General features: G+C 32.3%; 2 protein-coding genes and 1 long non-coding RNA gene across 8 annotated transcripts; 2 read left to right on the forward strand and 1 right to left on the reverse strand.

Annotated features, from left to right (window-relative positions):
• The first annotated feature begins 3,286 nt into the window (after nucleotides 1-3,286).
• Nucleotides 3,287-8,931, forward strand: LOC144576297 (basic helix-loop-helix (bHLH) DNA-binding superfamily protein). 2 transcript variants are annotated; one of them, XM_078326623.1, is made up of 7 exons: nucleotides 3,287-3,651; nucleotides 5,519-6,254; nucleotides 6,459-6,584; nucleotides 6,706-6,780; nucleotides 7,438-7,503; nucleotides 8,286-8,324; nucleotides 8,477-8,931. In XM_078326623.1, exons 1-7 carry the CDS (start codon nucleotides 3,374-3,376, stop codon nucleotides 8,645-8,647), a joined length of 1,491 nt encoding a protein of 496 aa, XP_078182749.1. In that variant the 5' UTR covers nucleotides 3,287-3,373; the 3' UTR covers nucleotides 8,648-8,931. The 2 variants fall into 2 exon arrangements, with proteins under 2 accessions (XP_078182749.1, XP_078182750.1); XM_078326624.1 differs by having other exon boundaries at nucleotides 6,709-6,780.
• Nucleotides 8,932-9,152: 221 nt separating this feature from the next.
• Nucleotides 9,153-15,401, reverse strand: LOC144576298 (uncharacterized). Of its 5 annotated transcripts, none has more exons than XM_078326626.1 (14): nucleotides 15,166-15,307; nucleotides 14,682-14,726; nucleotides 14,474-14,562; nucleotides 14,325-14,363; nucleotides 12,863-12,955; nucleotides 12,667-12,783; nucleotides 12,472-12,567; nucleotides 12,261-12,374; nucleotides 11,701-11,754; nucleotides 11,511-11,558; nucleotides 10,811-10,961; nucleotides 10,126-10,291; nucleotides 9,957-10,026; nucleotides 9,153-9,648 (listed from the first exon to the last, which is right to left on the reverse strand). In XM_078326626.1, exons 2-14 carry the CDS (start codon nucleotides 14,686-14,688, stop codon nucleotides 9,388-9,390), a joined length of 1,305 nt encoding a protein of 434 aa, XP_078182752.1. In that variant the 5' UTR covers nucleotides 14,689-14,726; nucleotides 15,166-15,307; the 3' UTR covers nucleotides 9,153-9,387. The 5 variants fall into 5 exon arrangements, with proteins under 5 accessions (XP_078182752.1, XP_078182753.1, XP_078182754.1 ...); XM_078326627.1 differs by having other exon boundaries at nucleotides 14,682-14,723; nucleotides 15,166-15,306; XM_078326628.1 differs by lacking the exon at nucleotides 14,682-14,726 and having other exon boundaries at nucleotides 15,166-15,401.
• On the forward strand, nucleotides 14,562-15,437 carry LOC144576299 (uncharacterized). Its single transcript, XR_013518626.1, has 2 exons — nucleotides 14,562-14,719; nucleotides 15,158-15,437. It is a non-coding gene; the product is annotated as an uncharacterized LOC144576299 (long non-coding RNA).
• The last annotated feature ends 4,258 nt before the right edge of the window (nucleotides 15,438-19,695 follow it).

Here is a 19,695-nt window from a genome sequence, read left to right on the forward strand (position 1 = left end):
ACAGGATGGCCTTTTAAAGCCCAAGTTATTTCTCCAGTTCCCAATAAAATGGAGAGAAGGTGGAGGGAATTTTTAATAAATCAACACGGCAAAATATTCCATTCAATTACCAAAAAAAAATGTACATGCAAACTAAATTTATTTATTTTTGCTATTTTTTTAAATAGATAGAAAATCACTGGATCAGAATTTAGTCTTTTACGTATCTTTTTTTTTTAATATAAAATTTGATTTGTAATTACATTTTTATATAAAGATCATATTTAACAGTTCAGATTTTTGAATTTAAAAAAATATATATAAAAATTTATAGTATGAATCGATTCGTAATACACATGTTACAATAGCCTCCCTCCGTTGGTTTTTCATTCAAATCATAAAAAGGTACATTTAAGACAGTAGCATAGTGATTTTGACTATACATGGTTTTAGTGGGAAACAAAAGAAGTTGAGCTACAGTTTTTCAGGTGTGCTATACATATTACATTATTCCCTTACTTTTTAGATGTCACCACGGTGACAATTGTAGAGCACCAATATCCATTTCCTCTGGCTCTGGCCATGTGCACTCGTGTTGACCGTTGAGACTGGAATGCCTGGATTCAATAGAGACAAGTCTGGATTCCATTATACCTCAAATGGGATCCTTTGTGGCAGATGTACAATATCCCACCGTGAGATGAGTTGTCAAGGTTTTTGAATGCCGCGTCACCCTTTTTCACTTGTGATTTGATGGGCATCGGATCAAATTGGTTTGATATTCAATTGAAACAGTTTGATCCACAATAGAATTTACTGGTAGCTTTGAGATTCATGATGATCAAGTACACACGGATCTCAACAAGGATCAAACGGCTCCGACTGATGCTCATTTCGATTGGTATCATATCAAAATTGATCTGATATATACCCGATCAAACAGTTCAATCCGCATTAAGACTTTGAGGTCCATGCTGGTCAAGTGCGCACGAACAGGTGGATCGAACAGCTTCAACCGATGCTCATTCTGATTGAAACAGTTCAATTTGCATTAAGATATATTCACACTGATACTTTTGAGATCTGTGTTGATCAGTACGCATGAATATTCTTGTGACGCAAATTAAACCGTTCCGACGGATGCTCGTTGGACCGCTCCTCCACTATTTTATTTATTATTGTTTCCAATTTGATGATCTGTGTATATATATATATATATATATATATAGGCAGTGGCTAATTTGTTGCCGGTCTTTTTTTTTATTTTGTGATGTCCAAACAACAAATCTAAACCGTTAGATATTTAATCTATACTATAATCTACTTGGAGACCGAATTTTACATTTTTTGGATTTTTTTTTTTACTATTTATTAAGCTGGTTTGAAAACCGCTGATTTCAATGCTGCAGAAATTTACTGAAATCAGCGGTTCAAACCAGCTTAATAAATAGTAAAAAAATTCCAAAAAATGTGAAATTTGGTCTCCAAGTAGATTATAATATAGATTAAACATCTAACGGTTTGGATTTGTTATTTGAACATCACAAAAAAAAAAAAAAACCAGCAACACCTCTGGCTAAAATACTGTCGGGAGCAAATTAGCCGGACCCTATATATATTTCATATGTACTACATAGTCCGGACCTATCTATGAAATACAAAGTTGACATTAGAAGTTGCAATCAATTGCAAACCTTGAAATATCCATTCCACCTACTGGGAGCAGCGCCTAGCACCTGTGTTTCTCTTTTTGTCCCCTGTAAAATTGGTAGCTATCTTTAAAAGTTTTAATTATTATTCTCTTTTTATATATATATAGTTCCTGCATCCCTTATCTTATCTGCGTGGAGGTATAAAATTTTCTTACTAGAAAACCGATTTCTCAAATAATGATCACATCATAACGTACAATAAGTCAATAATAATCTTATATTCAAATTAATATATGACAATTTTATGTATATTTTGGAGTACATGCCTTCAATTCACTGCATCTGAATGCGTTCACATTCTTATATACATCAAATATCTCAATTTTTATTTAGTGTTGAAGAGAAAATTATAGATATTTGAGTGATGAGAAATTAAGGATATATGGATGCATACATTAATTATTAGAAGTACTCATGGATGCATATGTTTATTAAAAAAAAAAGAAAAGAAAAAGACAATAGAGTTTACAAATATTTTATAATGACAAAGTTGTTGTCGTTTATATCAAAAACCTGAATAGAAAAGAAAATTCTGTAGGTGTTGCAAAGAAGAATAACTTTTTGGTTAGGTCAGTATATTCTTCTTTAACTTACTGCATATGATATAATATGATTCCAAAGTGTTATTCTTCATTTATACAATATAATAATGGAATTTGAAACGAACTTGGTTTTCCTAGTCTTTTCATACCTTTTGACATTATTATACATCATTGTTCCATTAACCAAAGAGGCATTAATAATACTATATATTGCAATAGCAATTTGAGGATATCTAATTAATTTCTCACACATATGTTGTGTATACTAGGCATGTTATACAAGAGTGGAATAAAGAAATAGAGTGAATAGAAGAAGTATTCTCGCTGAATAAGAAAATAATGAGTTGAATTGGGAAAAGTGAAATTCAGTTTGATTTTTGCAGTCAAATCTCTGGCGTTTACATTTTGACCTCCTCTATTCTTCTATGAGCTAATTATTTATTGTATGGAGATGATGGAACCGGAAAATTAACGCCATCATCAACCATATATACCCAATCAGGATAGTACAAAATATATAATCTTATTTCAAATTTTATTTTTTCTCTATTATTTCACTATTCCACATATTGCCGAACGGGCGGGAATTGGAGAATGATGCAAAAGATAAAAAGATATTTAAAACATCTTATTGTAGTTTATTTGTGAAACAAAAAAATATATTGAAAGAGCATATATTAGTACCTCTGTATATATACATACGCAAGTGAAGTAGAAAATAATTTAGGCAGTACAAATAAAGGATCTCAATAAATGAATCTAATATAGATATTGTTTAATTTAATTATCTATTAGATTTCCATTTCGGACGTAGGAACTCAATTATAAGCAAATTATAATAATCTATATTTCAATCAAATTCTGTTCTTTCCCAAAAAGAATACAATATACAAAGTTTATTCCTTTTTAACCTTTTCTTTTTTATAATTATCCAACAAAAATTCCTCTTTATTATCTTTACAAAAACCAATATTAAATCAGTGCATCATGCATACGTATAGCTACCATCCCTTCAAACCTCGCCTGTTAAAAAGGCAAAGAAAGCACCTACACACTACAAACCACCAAGCCTCAGTGCAAGCCCCAAAATAAGTGCTTAGTGCAATACACTACTTATATTTATCTGAAACCCTAGAAAAAATGGCACAAGAAGGCTCTGAGGCCTCAGTCACAAGCTCCACCACCAACTCATGGTGGCAAGAGATACAACACCATGCATCCACCACGCCTCAAACCGTTCCCAATATTCCGTGGACCGGGTCTACTATCAGTCGGTGGTCACAGATGCCACATCCACAACAGCAGTGTGAGGGTGATTTGTCAGTATCTCATCATGCCACATCGCTCACCGGCTCCGGTCTTACTATAGACTCTACTTCGCCTGTTGAGACGACTCATCTATGGAGCCAAGTTCTCTTGTGAGTATATATCTTGTTATGATATTGCACTTCATTTGTTCAACAAAATTGTCAATTAGTGCATGCTCGTTGTGTGAAAGGTCGCAAATTTGAAATTCAGTGCCTACTCACGAATTTTTATCCTCAACAAACTTTGAAAAAAAAAAGTTTTGATGAACTTTTAAATGAAGAATATATTATTTGTTTCCCCTTGTTGCCTGAGTTTTTAACATGAATTGCAACTCCAAAAAAGGCTTATCTTGATTTCTTAATTTTATTAAGATAACCCTTATATGTTCTCCCTTTTGATCATCTTTCTCAAAACTAATGCAATTACATCGTAACAATATTAATTGAAGGTAGTTGTAATACTTATAGCAGCACTTTTATGAACAAAATAAAATTGTAAGTTTTTTTAATTGTTCTTTAAAAGATCGAATTACTCAAGTATGAAATAAAATCATGTGTAATTATTCTACACTACAAATTGAAAAAAAAAAATGCCAATAATGTACGTGTCATATTATATTAATTAACATTTCTCACAAAAGGTGTTGGATTCGTGATAATAATCTCCGTGGCAAATTAAATTAATGGGAAGTATCTTACTAAAAGACATTTTTCAACGTATATATTCTTGAATCTAGAGTGCAATATTCCATACAATTATCATCTTGTCTATCTTAATTTAAGATGCTAAATGACCCCCGTCCCCCCAAATTTACAATTTCAAATAGAAATTTATGTGTAATTAGCCCCACATACCACATACTAAATTAAGATGCCACATATATAGGAGGCTATGTTTTTTTGGGGGAAAAACATCATCATTGCTCCTTTTTGGAGTTTTAATAAGGACCCTCAATTTTTTATTTTATATGATATATATAGAGCACTTTTTGAATTGCATAGATTAATCTTGGCCAATGGTCATGGTTTGAATTGCATGCAGAATTTTTGTGGTGTCAATTTTATTTTATTTTGTTATTTTTTTTCTGTGGTGATGGGATACAAAAGAAAAATTAAACAAGGGGAAAAAAATAAAGGAATTAATGTTATTTTAGAGTTCATATATATATATATATATTCTGATGTGAAATCAATAAATAAATTACAAGTGATGCGCATTCTTAGCTAGAAAGAGATAAATCAATGCTAAACTCATTGAGCTTTAGTAGCTAGCTAGAATTAAATAAAAAAATAATAATATAAGTGGAGAGGCAACTAAACTTTGTTTGTACGGCTCATAAAGGAACCTCAAATCATGCATAATTGCTGCATAGCAAAGGGGATATATTCTCATTAATTTCTATGCATGCTTTATGTCTCTCGGTGACCACGCATGCATGTATCTTCTCCCCTCAAGTCCCATCGCTCGGATGTAACGCACATATATAGTTTGCTGTCAATACTATTATTAGAATAATGATGAATTGATGATGAGAGGAATAATAATACTAAAAATGAGAATATTTTTTTTGGATTAAAGAGTATTCCGATACACTCCAGCATTTTTTAAATATTTTTTACGAGAATCAGACATGCATCTCTTCATAGAGAAAAGGGGCTCACGCCTCTGAACTAAACTTGTGCTTACAATAATGATGGTGATAATGAAAACGACGATGATGAAGACGATCGACAACAACAATAATAATAATTATTATTATTATTACTTATTATCGTTACATTATTGTTATTTTCTTTTCTTTTATTATATTATATTCTCCAATAATGCTACAATTATATTTGCAAATTGGAATCTTATATTATATAATAATAATAATAATATCTTTTTTTTTTTATGTTAAAAATTATGTGGTATACATATAAATTATAAACAGAAAATTCATATGCATATGCACAACTTGACCAAACATGCATGCAGGAGCACTGGAGGAGGTGCCAGAAACATGCATCAGCAAGACCATGAGGACAGTGCAAATTTTCTCGATTTGTTGAACTCGAAAAACTTAGCCCATGACATGTTTGACTTGCCGGCTTGCGACTACTTGAAAAAGATGGACACGACAACCGCCGCAAACACTTCATGGGAATTTGCTTCTGCATCCTCCATGTCACTTAACCCCTTGCCAAATTACAGCTCGAATCCAAACCCTAACCCGACCGAGCCGGGTTTGGGTCACTTGTCCGACTTGGTTAGCAACTGGTCTATAGCTCCTCCAAACACTAACCCTAATATTCTGGCACCACCTAACCAATGTAACAACACCACAATTTTCCCTTCAAAGGCAGGCAATAGCTGCTTGGATGCAAACCATGTTTCTCTTATCAAGCATGAAAACCCTAATGTACCATCTTATGGTAATAATGCGGTAATCAGCGATGGCGGGGTAGATTATCAGGATTTTGGTTCGCCAGTGAGTTCATTTTTACGGTCATGCCAGCTCGGTATGAACAATAATCCGGTTTTGGGGTTAAATAACAAGCTCTGTAATGGTTTGATGGAGGCTCCTTGGTGCAACAATGGCACGAGAAGTTTGACAGATATCATTTCTTTTAGTGGATCACTAAACAAACCGACTACTGATTTGAAAAGGTTCAAGACTTGTGTTCAGGGCCCCGATACAGCTGAGAGTAGGAAACCAAGACCTGAATCACCGGTAAGAATTAAACTGTTCCATATATCATCAGTACATATTGATTGTCAGAACTTGTTATCATAAACCTTCTTACAAGTTTAAGAATTATATTACAGAATTTTCTCCGGGGACTATAGTGATATTCTAATAGGATTCTATATCATTGTCTTATGGTTAAGTCGTTTATAATTTTTTTAAATTGCAAACTGAAATGTATTATTGAAGGCAAGGACAAATAGTAGAGGCAGTGGAACAAGCAGTGAAGGAAAAAAGAAAAGAAGTGAAGAAAATTCAGAGGCAGCACAAGCAAAGAAGTCTAAACAGGAGACATCAACCACATCCTCCCCTAAGGTACAAAAACCATATGATAATTCCAAATATACTATTATTTTAATTATAATTACATGCATCTTGATTTCTATTCAAAAAATTCTGATTTAATGAGATACAGATGATAAGACGTATTGTATAGCAGGTGCAGGTACCAAAAGTGAAAATGGCTGAGAAAATTACGGCATTACAACAAATTGTTTCTCCATTTGGAAAGGTATATCGAAGGTTTTTTATCTTTTTCAAAATGAATAGGGTTAAAATGTATCATTGGTTTTATGCTTTAATCATATTTCACATCCTTATATCTATTTTTAAAGTGCGAACAGTCCATCTGAACTGCTCAACACGATCTCCGTATTAAAATTTGTTTGTTGAATCAAATTTTATATTTATTTACTAATTTTTTAGATAGATACAAAATCACTGTTTTGGATAGTTTAGAATATTCTGGAAACAATGATTTTGTACCTATGTATAAAATAGTAAAGAAGTATAAAATTTGGTCTCCAATCACATTTTAATATAAAGATCATGCTGAGCTGTTTGGATCAACTACTGTTCGAACTTTGAAAACGGAGATAAAAATGTGAGCATGATTGGAGCACAAAATCATTGGTGCATTTAACCCTACTCTGTTCAAAATAATATAGTTTCAAATAATTCTTATTTAGTTCCTCAAACCAACTCAAGGATACGAAATTTCAAGAACATGAATATATGTTCTTGCACAAAAAAAAATATTTCTGGTAGCTATGTAAACCATATTGGTGGTCAAGTATATATAATTGTTTCTATAAGACTTGTTGATGATTAAGTGATAAAGAAATATTCTTAAATAATCCATTTTTTTCTGTTTCTTTTCCTTTATCAGACGGACACAGCATCAGTACTGCTCGAAGCAATAAATTACATAAAGTTTTTGCATGAACATGTACAGGTATGGTCTTCACTTTGTGTTTTTAAAATTATAGTTGCATGCCACTTTATTGATTAATCATAGTTACAGCTTTTCAAACTTTCTCATAAAGGATTCATCGTTATTTGCTATATCCTAAAGATACTCATTTTTTTCATGTCATAATTACAGTAATATGCTATTTCTCTTTTTGCATATTCTATGCTTAGATTATACCTCTGTTTAGTTGCCTATATATATAATCTTTAAATTGTAGCGTACGCCTAGATCTCTTAAGGTTTGATCATCCCCGTTCGGAACTATATTTCTCTAACAAAACTAGTTTCTTCATTGCACATATTTTCAGTCAGGAATTAAAATTTATAAATGGTTGTAAAGTGCAATCACAAGGTACCGAAACCGTAAATATCTGCTTCCTTGGGTATTAATGAATAATTGAATATGCATATTTTTTTTTTGGAAAAAGTTATCGAGATAAAATTATAAAAAGGCAGGGCTTGAGATGGCTATATATAGGCACAAACATAGACAAAAAATAAAAAGTAAGATTTCAATTTGTGTATGTTACTTGAAAGTGGAATCACATAAAGTTCTAGCTATGATTATGCTCCAAAAGTATGATGTGCACTTTAATTTGAAATTATTGACCTTTAGTACACATTAGTTAAATTACAAAGATGAGATATTTTTAAATCAGCCAAGGGATTCCTTCCTTGAGAAAAAGATATTAATTTTCTAGAATACAAATAACAGTTCTTTTGCACTTTATATTATTTGTTCACTTTTGGTGTATAATGGCGCAGTTGCTCAGTGACCCGTACATGAAGGCAGGTGCTAATAAGGTATTTCTACCTCCCTTTGAATTCATTATGTAGACAGGTAGGAGGGCAAGAATAGAAGGGTTAAAAAAAAATTAGACATGGTTTGTCTTTCACTATACAATCTAACAGAAATATATATATATATATTTCTCCTTCTTCTTTTTTTCTATCAGGATTGCAATGCATGGGGAGCCATGGACAGAAAAGAAAAATCAGAGGCAAGCCAAGACCTTAGAAGCAGAGGTCTTTGCTTGGTACCAGTTTCTTGTACACCTCAAGTCTACAGAGACAGCAATATACCTGACTACTGGACCCCACCATACAGAAGTAGTCTGTACAGATGAACTTATCTGGAGGCATAGTAGCACATCTATAGTTTTCTGATCACCACATACATTGCCAAAAGGATAAATGTTTGTCCCAAAATATCAATTCACAAATGACATATTTATAATCAGGATGGAATTTACAACAATACCACCTAATATGCATTATGGTGATAGTATTTATTTTTCTTTCTGTGTGTATTAGTGACTAGTAGACCCCACCATGACAAATTACATTTTTTTTTTGTTAGGTTTTAATTGTTAGGCACTGTGCGATTTTATATTTGATAATTACTTCTTTTTGTAGCATGCTTAATCACAAAGTATCTACCAATAACACACTATTTCACAACTGCAGCACCTTACCAAAATAATTCTGCACAGCAAAGATTGTTTCATAACAGCTAATAAGTTTGAAATAATACAATATACACAATTACGCTTAACTGAAAGCTAACTTGGGTTATCATTTCATCACTTGTACAATACAATAAGATGATCTTAATCAAGATTTGCTCGCGAATTAGAGAAGTGAAGTAGTTTGCCTTGAATATTAAAGAAATGCCAAAAGAATAAATATACAAACAAATGATTTGTACGTGTAATTTTCTCAGGTGCTACAGATCATAACCAAACATCTATATCCTTATACTTTGAAGTATCCCTATTTCAAAATTTTAATAGGTTATATATAAAGTTTTGAGGGAAATTTTTTTTAATAGGTTATATATAAAGTTCTGGGAGGAAAAATGCACGATTCAAACTTCATGACCTGTCGACCCAATTAGATTTTCATCTTCCTCAGTTTTAGAGATATCTGTGGTAAGCTCCGTCCATTGTTTGTTGGTCATTTTATTCCATTCATTCTCTACGCGAAAAAATACCCATTGGAACCGTCTTACAATTTCTAAAGCAGTTATAGCGAAAACCGTTAAGTAGTTATGCCGAAGATGTGCAGAGAGCTTGTATGTCCAGGTGCACCGAAGGATTAAGTTGCTAAATATCACCCAATAATAAACCTGGTATCATGAATTACTTAGAAACTATAAAATAATATAGCTGTTGAAAAAGGAAATTTTCAAAAGAGAATTCCAAATAATTGTTATGAAGAAATGAACATATGTATACCCAAAAACAATGCATGTTTGGATGTCTTATGAAGAAATCAATAATTGGATATCACAAGGAATATGGGTTTAGCATTGAAAAACTTGTACAGAATCATCAATCTTGGAGGCTTTTTTTAGTGATATCTTACAAAGAACTAATTAATTGAAAACAAATTAACAAATATCATGATGAAGACTGAGAAAGTAAGAATACATACCCATGCTTTCCCGTGCAATACATCTGACCAAAAGTTAGGGTTCTTGAATTTAAAAATCCTTGAAAGAATACTGCGTAAATCAAAAGAAAAGATAAACAAATTAATCAACAAAAATATGTACCAAATTTTCCATTAGAAACCAAGAAACCTTTAAAGAGAAATTACGTACCTCAAATCCCAGTCTCGGGTAATATCCCAATAGAAGGAGTATAAGGAATTAATAACACCAGAAATAAGCCAGAGAGGCCGGTAAAAATTAGTCCAGCTCTCAGGAACAACATGATATTTTAAGGCTGAAAGGAATATAACTGGGATTGCAGTTGTGTACTTCAAAGCTGAATATAGCAAAAAAAATAGATTAATAATGACTATAACATCCTAAAGATGAATAAGATTTACTGCTAGAACTAGATGACAATTCCGAGTAAAATTTAAAAAATAAGAAGGTTATAGTCTCATTCTCAGAACTGAACCGGCAGAATTGGTACGGTAGATTGATACTGGGACGAATCTACTGCCAAGCCAGGAGGTGCTTAGCCACTTCCATGATTTTAAATTTTTTAATCATGTATATTGAAATTTAATTCAATTTTTTTTAAAGTCTTTATATGGTTCAACCACCCTCATAAAATGCTAAATTTGTGTCTATAGCTTAGTGGTTTAGGGATTAGGGTGGTTTATGATTCTAAAAATATTAAACATGAGCGAGATAGTGATGGAAAGGGCGGTGGTACTCAGAAAATTGACTCCCATTTGTTTTCATATTTTTTATATTTATATGTGATTTTCTATATAGTTTTGAATAAAATGTTATGGTTAATATAAATACAATAAAGAATAGGTAACATATATACCATTGAAAAGACATGTTTTCTCCTTGGTATCCTTGTACTGGCGCAGGCATTGAAAGAATCGACATAAATAAGGGAATACAAGCACAAGAGGTATGGCGACTGAGTGGCTCCCGCATATTGCATCAGCCTCGAACCAAGCTATTGTTGCAACCTACAAAACAAACATAAACGATATAATAGAAAATGCAAATACAAATTTTAGTTCACCATAAAGAGTGAGGCTAAGGTACTATGCATAGCACATAGTGGTCCGTACTATGGATCAATATCTCCATTTTTGAAGTCCAAATAGTCAATCTGAACCATTCAACATAATCTCACTATGAAAAATACTTTTTTAATTCTTTTTACTATTTTTTAGATAGGTAGAAAATCACTTGATCTAAAGATTCTACACCATTCAAAAGTAGTGATTTTCTATCTATCTAAAAAATAGTAGAAAAATTATAAAAAATATGAAATTTAATCTGCTAGTGAAGTTTCATATGAAGATGATGTTGAACAGTTCAGATCGACTGTTTGAACTTTGAAAACAAAGATAATATCCATAGTACATACCAATCTGCGCTATGTATAATATGATTAATATCATAGCTTCACTCCACCATAAAAGAGGTGTATATACCTTTACAATCAGTAGTAGTAGTTAGTTAGGCCTTTTATAAAGTACAGGAAAAGGAATGGTAAAATGAAAGCCAACCTGTCTATTGACCATTCTACAAGTTGAGCGCTCCAAATCAGAGAAAACCTAGTAACAGAAAAAAAAAAAAGCCGTTACAAATGCTATAGAATCTGCTCTCCATTACTCTCAGAAAGGGAGGCATTGCTTGATATTTATTTGGAACTGAATTCACACAACAATATCATAAGATGGAACATATAAGACGAACCTTTGACATTGAGGTCATAATATCTGCCAAGAAAAAATCAGCAAAGGTGATAGCCTGAGTTGATCAGTGCGACATCACAGAAAAATCTTGGTAAGTTCATATTTGTTAAAAATATGGAGTAGATTATGCAAGAGGTCCTTAAATAAAATTCAATTTTGTACAATTTTGGTGACGTGCTTCGTACCGGCTATTATCATGTATTAGTAAAATAATGGACCAGAGATCTTTTTTGACGAGAAGGACCAGAGATCTTAATTACCACTGATGGGGAATAACTCAATTTATCATTATATCTGTTTGGTAATATGTATTTAAAGATGTTTTCAGCCAAAAGTTGCTTTATTGATTAATGATTTGGGCTTATATAGAGCCTTACAAAGTACTCTTACAAATAACCCCCTAGACTATTCCATAATGACCTATTTACTGATAGGCCCCCCCAAACTATTCTAATACAATAAATGATACAAATATCTCAACAGTATTCATGCAATTTGTAAAATGACTAGGACTCTGTACACACGCGCACACACAGAGAGTGATTGAGAGAGAGAGATTGCCTGTAAAGGAAGACATATACGCCAAATTGTCCTTAGGAGGAAATACCGAGAGGACAGATAAAAAATATCAAAAGGAAAAATAAGAAGCGTCAGCGCAACCACATAAAGCATTACCTGAAAAAGCAAAAAGATTTAAAAACAAAACCAGTATGACATAATTAAATTACTTCTTCAAGATTGTATTTTATCAACATTGGAAAAGAAGATGTACAGGTTGTGAGGCAGCTAGAGCGACTTCTCCATGGGAGTAGAGGTACAGGTATGCTGTCATGCTCGTTGGTACTACTACTGTCATCCATGTCGCACACTTCAGAAAAGTTCACAAAATTAAATAAAATTGCTATGACATAAGAAAGAATGAACAAAAAAAACATGAGCATAATCTTTCTGAAATTAAATTTCATACCTTCCATATTTCATTATGTGTGAGGTGAGTATGATCAAGGTCAAAAACCCGAGCATAGATGACTGAAGATTGAGCAAATACCCACAAATTTATTCCCCATAGCCACACCATCAATGTCTTCACAAATAGTTATCTTCAATCTCATATCAGTAAAAGTAACAATAAAAGAGCTACAGGAAATATAGAGAAAAATTACCACTAGAAGAAGGGGGTTGTAATACAAGAATGTCTCATATAGGAACAAGTCTTGGAGATCCGTGCTCATCCTCTTAACTGAATACCAACTTATCTGCATTTTCAAAATCAATATTCCTTCAAAGAAAATTTTCAAATGACAAAAAATCATTTACCTTGTCAAGCTTATCATTGGTTAAGAGACTAGAAATGTAACAGAAGTTACCGAACCAATCATGGCTTTGGAGAACAAATCAAATAAGGTGACTAATTAATCAAATTTCTCTATTTTCTGTCTTATTTTACTGGAAGAATATCGCTAACCAACTCCAGGGGCAGGAAATTGGTACAAGGATTTGAAAATAGTGGCTATCATAAATTACTGATTAAATCTCTCCCACATTTAGCTCCAGTAAAAGAAATAAGGAATCCAAATTAGTTTTCATCTGTGACAATAACTAGCTTGCTATATGGCTAATTATTTTTGAATTCATTGGACGACAAATTCAAGTTGATCAAGTTAATTGGTGAAAATAGTTTTCCAGGATTTGTAAGAGATAAATTCCAAAACAGGCCCTTGCATTATATAGTCCTTTGATGATGTTAGGTCCATCCTTCAATAATATGATTTACAATCAGAAATTACATAATAAATTCTTCTTGCTGACAACTGCACTCTATTCATATGTTTATTGATATGATGATCTAAACAATTAAATATAATAAACTAAACCAAAAAAAAAAATTATAAAAAAATTTCAAGCATATATTTGAACGATAGCCATTTTGCCTACCAAGTTAGTATTAACCAAAACACAATCGTAAGTACAAGACTAAGGAAAAAATAAAAAATGAACAATAAATCATTCTAAGTATGGTTGATTTTATGATCGCATTGTTCAAATCCCAATACAACAAAGATTCTGAAGACAAATTTGTTAGGGACCATCTTTTGAATTCATTCAACAATGTATGCAATAGGAAGGGCTTTTGCAAATTTATTATTTATATTGTCTCTCTTTTTGTCTTGTTGAGATGTAGAGTGAGTCTATGGTATTAACACCGATCGGCTCGTACTAAGGCTCCAAATCTTGATTTTCGAGATTTAAACTGTTGACCTCAGTTGCTCAATTCAAATACATACTAAAATCTTGTAGGAAATCCAATTTTACATTTTTAAAGATCCTTTTACTATTTTTAAGGATAGGAGGTAGTTATTAATTTTTAAAATTCTAGACCGCCCAATAGAAATTGTTTTCACCCTAAGCATTAGTAAAAAAAATTGTAAAATGCAAATTTTGGTTTCCTATAAAATTTTAATATTAAATATCGAATCAACCGACTAGGACCGGCCGTTTGAGTCTCAAAACCTGAGATTTTGAGCCACAGTACCAACTGATAAGTGCTACGGATAGCACCATAGACTCACTTTGTGATGTATGGCAGATTCAAAAGTTTTGCTACAATACAAGTTGTAAACTAACCTCGAAACAGAAAATGAACCATACAAGAAACAGTACCGCCTGAAACAAAATACAACATAAGTCAGTTAAAAGATGAACAAATATTACTAGAAATGTGTAAACAGAAATTTATGCAACTCCATCAGTTCTTTCAAAATTGAAAAACCAACCTTAAACCGATATAATAAAACTGGGGATGGCATTATAGCAGCACTGTATGTCTGTACACCCTTCATCTCATCTAATATAAACATATCAGCTTGCAATGCAAATGAAAAAATAATTCAGTGCAATCTGTTTGAGACTCCGCGCTGTATTGTACCATAGTCAGAAAAAGGTCAGCCTGTGTACTGGTATGCCAAAGCAAAGAACTAGTACCAGGCATGGAAATTAAACAAGCCTTGTCACCATTGTGTGTATCTTCTGAATTAAAAAGAAAATTATGTCAAATATTCTTGCTGGAACCCGTTCTACTAACACAAAGGATTGCAAAATTTGTAGTAATTAGAGTGTACTGAATGATTGGCATCAAATTGAACCCAGACAGGAGGCACCAACTGATTTCAGAAAAGCTGAATTCAGTTCAAATTTGGACAGACAGTTGGATATAATGACTAAATGAGGTAGCTTTACTGACATTTGTCTGTCAAAAGGTTTCAATTTCTACATGGCATGTAGTAAGGTTGCAGGGGTATATCCGAAAAAAAATTGTATTCAGAATTATTGTACAGCATGAATTGTGTAATTTTCTTCTGAAAATCTTTATATACACAGATTTCTCAAAAATATATATATTTTTAACAAAAGGAAATAGAGAGAAAGAGAAACAGAGAGAGCGAGAGAGAGATAGAGAGAGATTTACCCCAGGCAGAGAGCAGAATTACTGAGAGATGGTGATAGTAACTTCCGAATCAATTCGTAAGGCCTTTGAAAGAGTCGACCGGATCCAACAATTGGAGGAAAACGCAAGAAGAGCTGACTAAATGCATTTACTGTGCCACTATAAGTGCTCTTTCGTGTAGCGGGTCTTAACAGATCGAAATAACAGGCAAAGTGTTTTATTATAAGAATTTCTTCAAAGATTAAAGCCGCAGGAGATCCTTGGCTTGAACGCTTCGGAATCTCAACTTTTAACTTTAACTTCAAAGATTAAAGCCGCAGGAGATCCTTGGCTTGAACGCTTCGGAATCTCAACTTTTAACTTTAAAAAAGGAGTTGAATAGATAGATATAAGGAAATAAATGGAGGAGAGAGAGCATATCAAAGTACTGTCCGTTTTGCAACATGGGAAAGCCGGATAGGTCCGTTGCTTCCAAAGTAACAGGATGTGCAACACGAACTGTGACCGCAGAGAACCAAGACAGGTTGAAGGTGTTGAGCCGACGTCCAAAAAAGGGACCTCGGACCAGGTCAGCCGACTTGCACTGTCCAGTCTCTATATCACACTAAAATCTCCTAATGCGAATCGCATGTCCACTGGTGGACCACGTGCACCTAAAAGTGCTATTTATTCAGACAAAATGAGCGGTGCGCCCGGATCACTTTTAAAGGAAACGCCGCTACATTTAAGAAGCACAATTATTTTTCTTTCTTTTTTTAAAAGCGCCAATATTTGGGACAAGGAATGAAGCAGACTCCTTCCAAAAAACAGAATAAGGATGGAATCAGTGAAAACATTGGTTGGTTTAGAATTTAGATAACAAAGCTCCAGGTGAAGGCCTCTAAAACAGAGGGGGGGAAGAGGGAGGGAGAATTCTAAGTTTTAATCTTTAAATATTTCTAAAAAGAATTCCAAGTTCGTTTTTCAATTTTTATTACACTAAATTAGTTTTACAATTTTAAAGAAACAGTCAAGTTGATCCTTAAATTTAAAAAAAGATGACAAAATATATTTCTTACTTCTATTGAATGATGATGATGATGATGATGATGATGATGATGATGATGATGATGATGTTGATGTTGATGATTGTTGTTATTTTATTTATTTTTAATATGATTATATTAGTATGGTTTTTGTCATTTTTGTTATTAGTATCATTTTTAATTGTTAATAATTAGATTAATTCTTGTTAACATTATCGTTGTGGTGCTATCACCATCGTCATTATTATTGTCATAATTAACATCACCTGTATTTTTTTTATTCAATGACATGAATACAATTTGCGCACCTTTCTCCACCAAACAAAAATAATTTACAGTGACATAACTTTACACGAAAAGTTAAGTGTAACTTTGCTTTTATTCAAAACCCTTAAAAATCTAGATTTTTGATTCCTACTTAAACGTATTTTCTTAGTACTTGCTTGAATGCTTGAATGTTTGAATGTAAGCATATTTATTGTCGACAGTTGCTTAGTTTTATGTAATGAATGAGGATCAATTGATTCCATTCATTTTTAAAATTTTATAATTTTGCTATATATTTTAGAGTATAATATAAAAAAATACTATGGATATTATAAATTGATCTCTATATTTTTTTTTTTTTGTGAAAATAATCTCTTGACTCTCGTAACTGGAAAGTCTGTCTCCGTCTTTGATTATCAAGACGTGAGGAATTTGGCTATGAGAGGGTACAAGATCAAGGATGAATCAAAGTGACTTGAGATCAGTGTTCTAAATAGCGCGCTATAGTGTCGCTATAGCGTTTTTGGAGACTAAACGCTATGCTATGGTATTAAAACACACTATTTGAGTTACAGACGCTATAGCGGTAATAGCGCATAGCGTGTAGCGCAAATAGCGCGCGCTATGCAACATGAGCTGTTTTTTTTTTTCAATTTATATGGGCTTTAAATAAAGGCTCAAATTGGATTTTAACCGTGATTTTTTTTTTTGCAATTGACGTATTAAGCTTTATATTAAACTATTAATTATTAAATTAGAGATCCATCAAACAAAATCAAATAAGGAAGCTACAGCGCGCTATGCAACAAGATTTTTTTTTTCTTTTCAATTTATATAGGCTTTAAATAAAGGCTCAGATTGGATTTTAACCGTGATTTTTTTTTTGCAATTGACGTACTAATTTTTATATTAAACTATTAATTATTAAATGAGAGATCCATCAAACGAAATCAAATAAGGAAGCTACAGCGCGTTATGCAACATGAGCTGTTTGTTTTTTTCTTTTCAATTTATATGGGCTTTAAATAAAGACTCAGATTGGATTTTAACCATGATTTTTTTTTTTGCAATTGACGTACTAAGCTTTATATTAACTATTAATTATTAAATGAGAGATCCATCAAACGAAATCAAATAACGAAGCTACAGCGCGCTATGTAACGTGAGCTGTTTTTTTTTTTCTTTTCGATTTATATGGGTTTTAAATAAAGGCTCAAACCGAATATATTAAGATATTTCTTGAAGTAACAGAATGATACTTACTATATGATAGTTTGAATATTTTGAATAGATTAAGATAGTTAATTATGCCATGATGTCTATGTTATTTTGAAATTTAAATAGAAAAAAAGATAGATTATGTCATGATGTTGAATATATTTTGAATAAAAAAAGATTGATAGTTTATGATATAAGTATTACTATGGATATTTTGAGTCGCAATTTGGACTTTGTATTGGTTCAATATGAATATTATAATTTTTTAATCAATTTGATGTTATTTATTGTTCCATGAGACTTGTATAATGTTGATATTTAGTACAAATATATGATATAACTTTTATGAAAATAAAAAAACGCTATGTAGCATAGCTTTCGCTATAACGTTGCTATTCGCTATAGTTTTTTTTGTAAGCTTCCCGCTATGACGCGATAAACGCTATTTAGAACCTTGCTTAAGATTGAGGCCAGATTCGAGATATAAAAGAATGTTATAAGTGTAGCAATTAATGTTTAATGATTTGAAATTTACTTCTATTAATGTATTATCAAACGAAAGTTAAACTTGCATGAAATTGATTGTTGACAAACATATCACACATCATCAATATCGAAAAAAGTAAACTCTTGCTATTTATTGTAGTGTACTAGCAAGTTACATAGATGAAAATTATCCACCTTACTAGGTGTTTTTTATATGTTAATGATGTTGTCAAATTCATACGGTCGGGTTCGGGTCTGGTCCGGATATATTTTTTTTTTTAATAGTGGATTATTCCTGAACGTAATATAACTGTTCATGACTGAAACATGACTGTTTCTGGCTGAAACAAGTATGTTTCTGTTTAATCCGGTCCGGTCTGGGTCTAGGCGACTCTTGGGTTAGTCCGGTCCGAGTCTAGGTAGGTCTCAGGTTAGCCTGGTCCGGATCTAGGCAGGTCTCAGATTAGTAAGGAACGGATTTGGACAGGTCTAGTGAAAAAATCTGGTCCAAATCCTTGCTACCGTCTATTGGGTTAGTCCGGTCCAATCCAGAGGTCTAACAAAAGTCGGATCGGTCCGAGTCCGGTCAACGGTTCGGCTGGCTCGGTCTAGAGCATTGCTAGGTGAGGTACTTGATTTAAAATTCAACTCGGGCTCGATGCATTTTCAGCCGAACAGCATTCACCAAGCTCCGAAATAAATGGAAAGCGTGAAAAGCATTCACTATAGTTCCGTCTGGAAACGGATTTGGTCTAGTCTGAATTTATTTCTCACCTGACCAATCTCTCTCTCTTCTCGCGACACGTTGGAAAGAAAATTCAATTTTCGAATATCTTATCCACCCAGAAAATACCGCAAATCACATCGTGCTTCTTTTAAATAGTTGAAGATCACGTTTCTCCATGCTTAGTAATGTAAGAAATTAAGTAAACATATTTAATATCTTAAAGAAAATATCTTGTATACCGATTCACAACGCACGCTTCTTTAAAGTTTTACTTATCATGAAAACAATAATTAAAGAAATTATATATTCAAATATTTTGAGAAATAACTCTTGAATACCATTTGTTTAATAAATCTTGCCATTTTTTGCTTCAATTTAAAAAAAAAAAACTGTGGAGTGTTTCTATACTAACATAGTCCTTTTCACGCACTCTTGTTTCTCTGACTGATTGATCAAGGTAGAAAATAGAAACTTACGAAGAGATGTAACTAGAAAATTTAGATCAGAAAATTTAAAACGTAAATATGTAATATGAATATGTAATCATTAAAATTTGAACTCAAGTCTTCACAACTACAAAATAAAATTTTAACTACTAAACTAAAAATACATATTTAGTATTTTTATGCGCCAAAAAGAAAAAAAATCTTAACTATATTACAAGTTTGTTTTTTCAATTTTTTTTAATTAAATTTGAATATACATCATTAAAATTCTTAAATCCATCCGTGAATCTAGGTACGTAACATGATTCTAATATTTTAAGGGGTGTAAGTGGAAGTTACAGAGGAACTAAAGAAACGCCAAAAAGAAGTGTTCTTCTATTCA

Source organism: Carex rostrata, chromosome 25, assembly GCF_964058835.1.
Source record: "Carex rostrata chromosome 25, lpCarRost1.2, whole genome shotgun sequence".
Classification (NCBI taxonomy): domain Eukaryota; kingdom Viridiplantae; phylum Streptophyta; class Magnoliopsida; order Poales; family Cyperaceae; genus Carex; species Carex rostrata.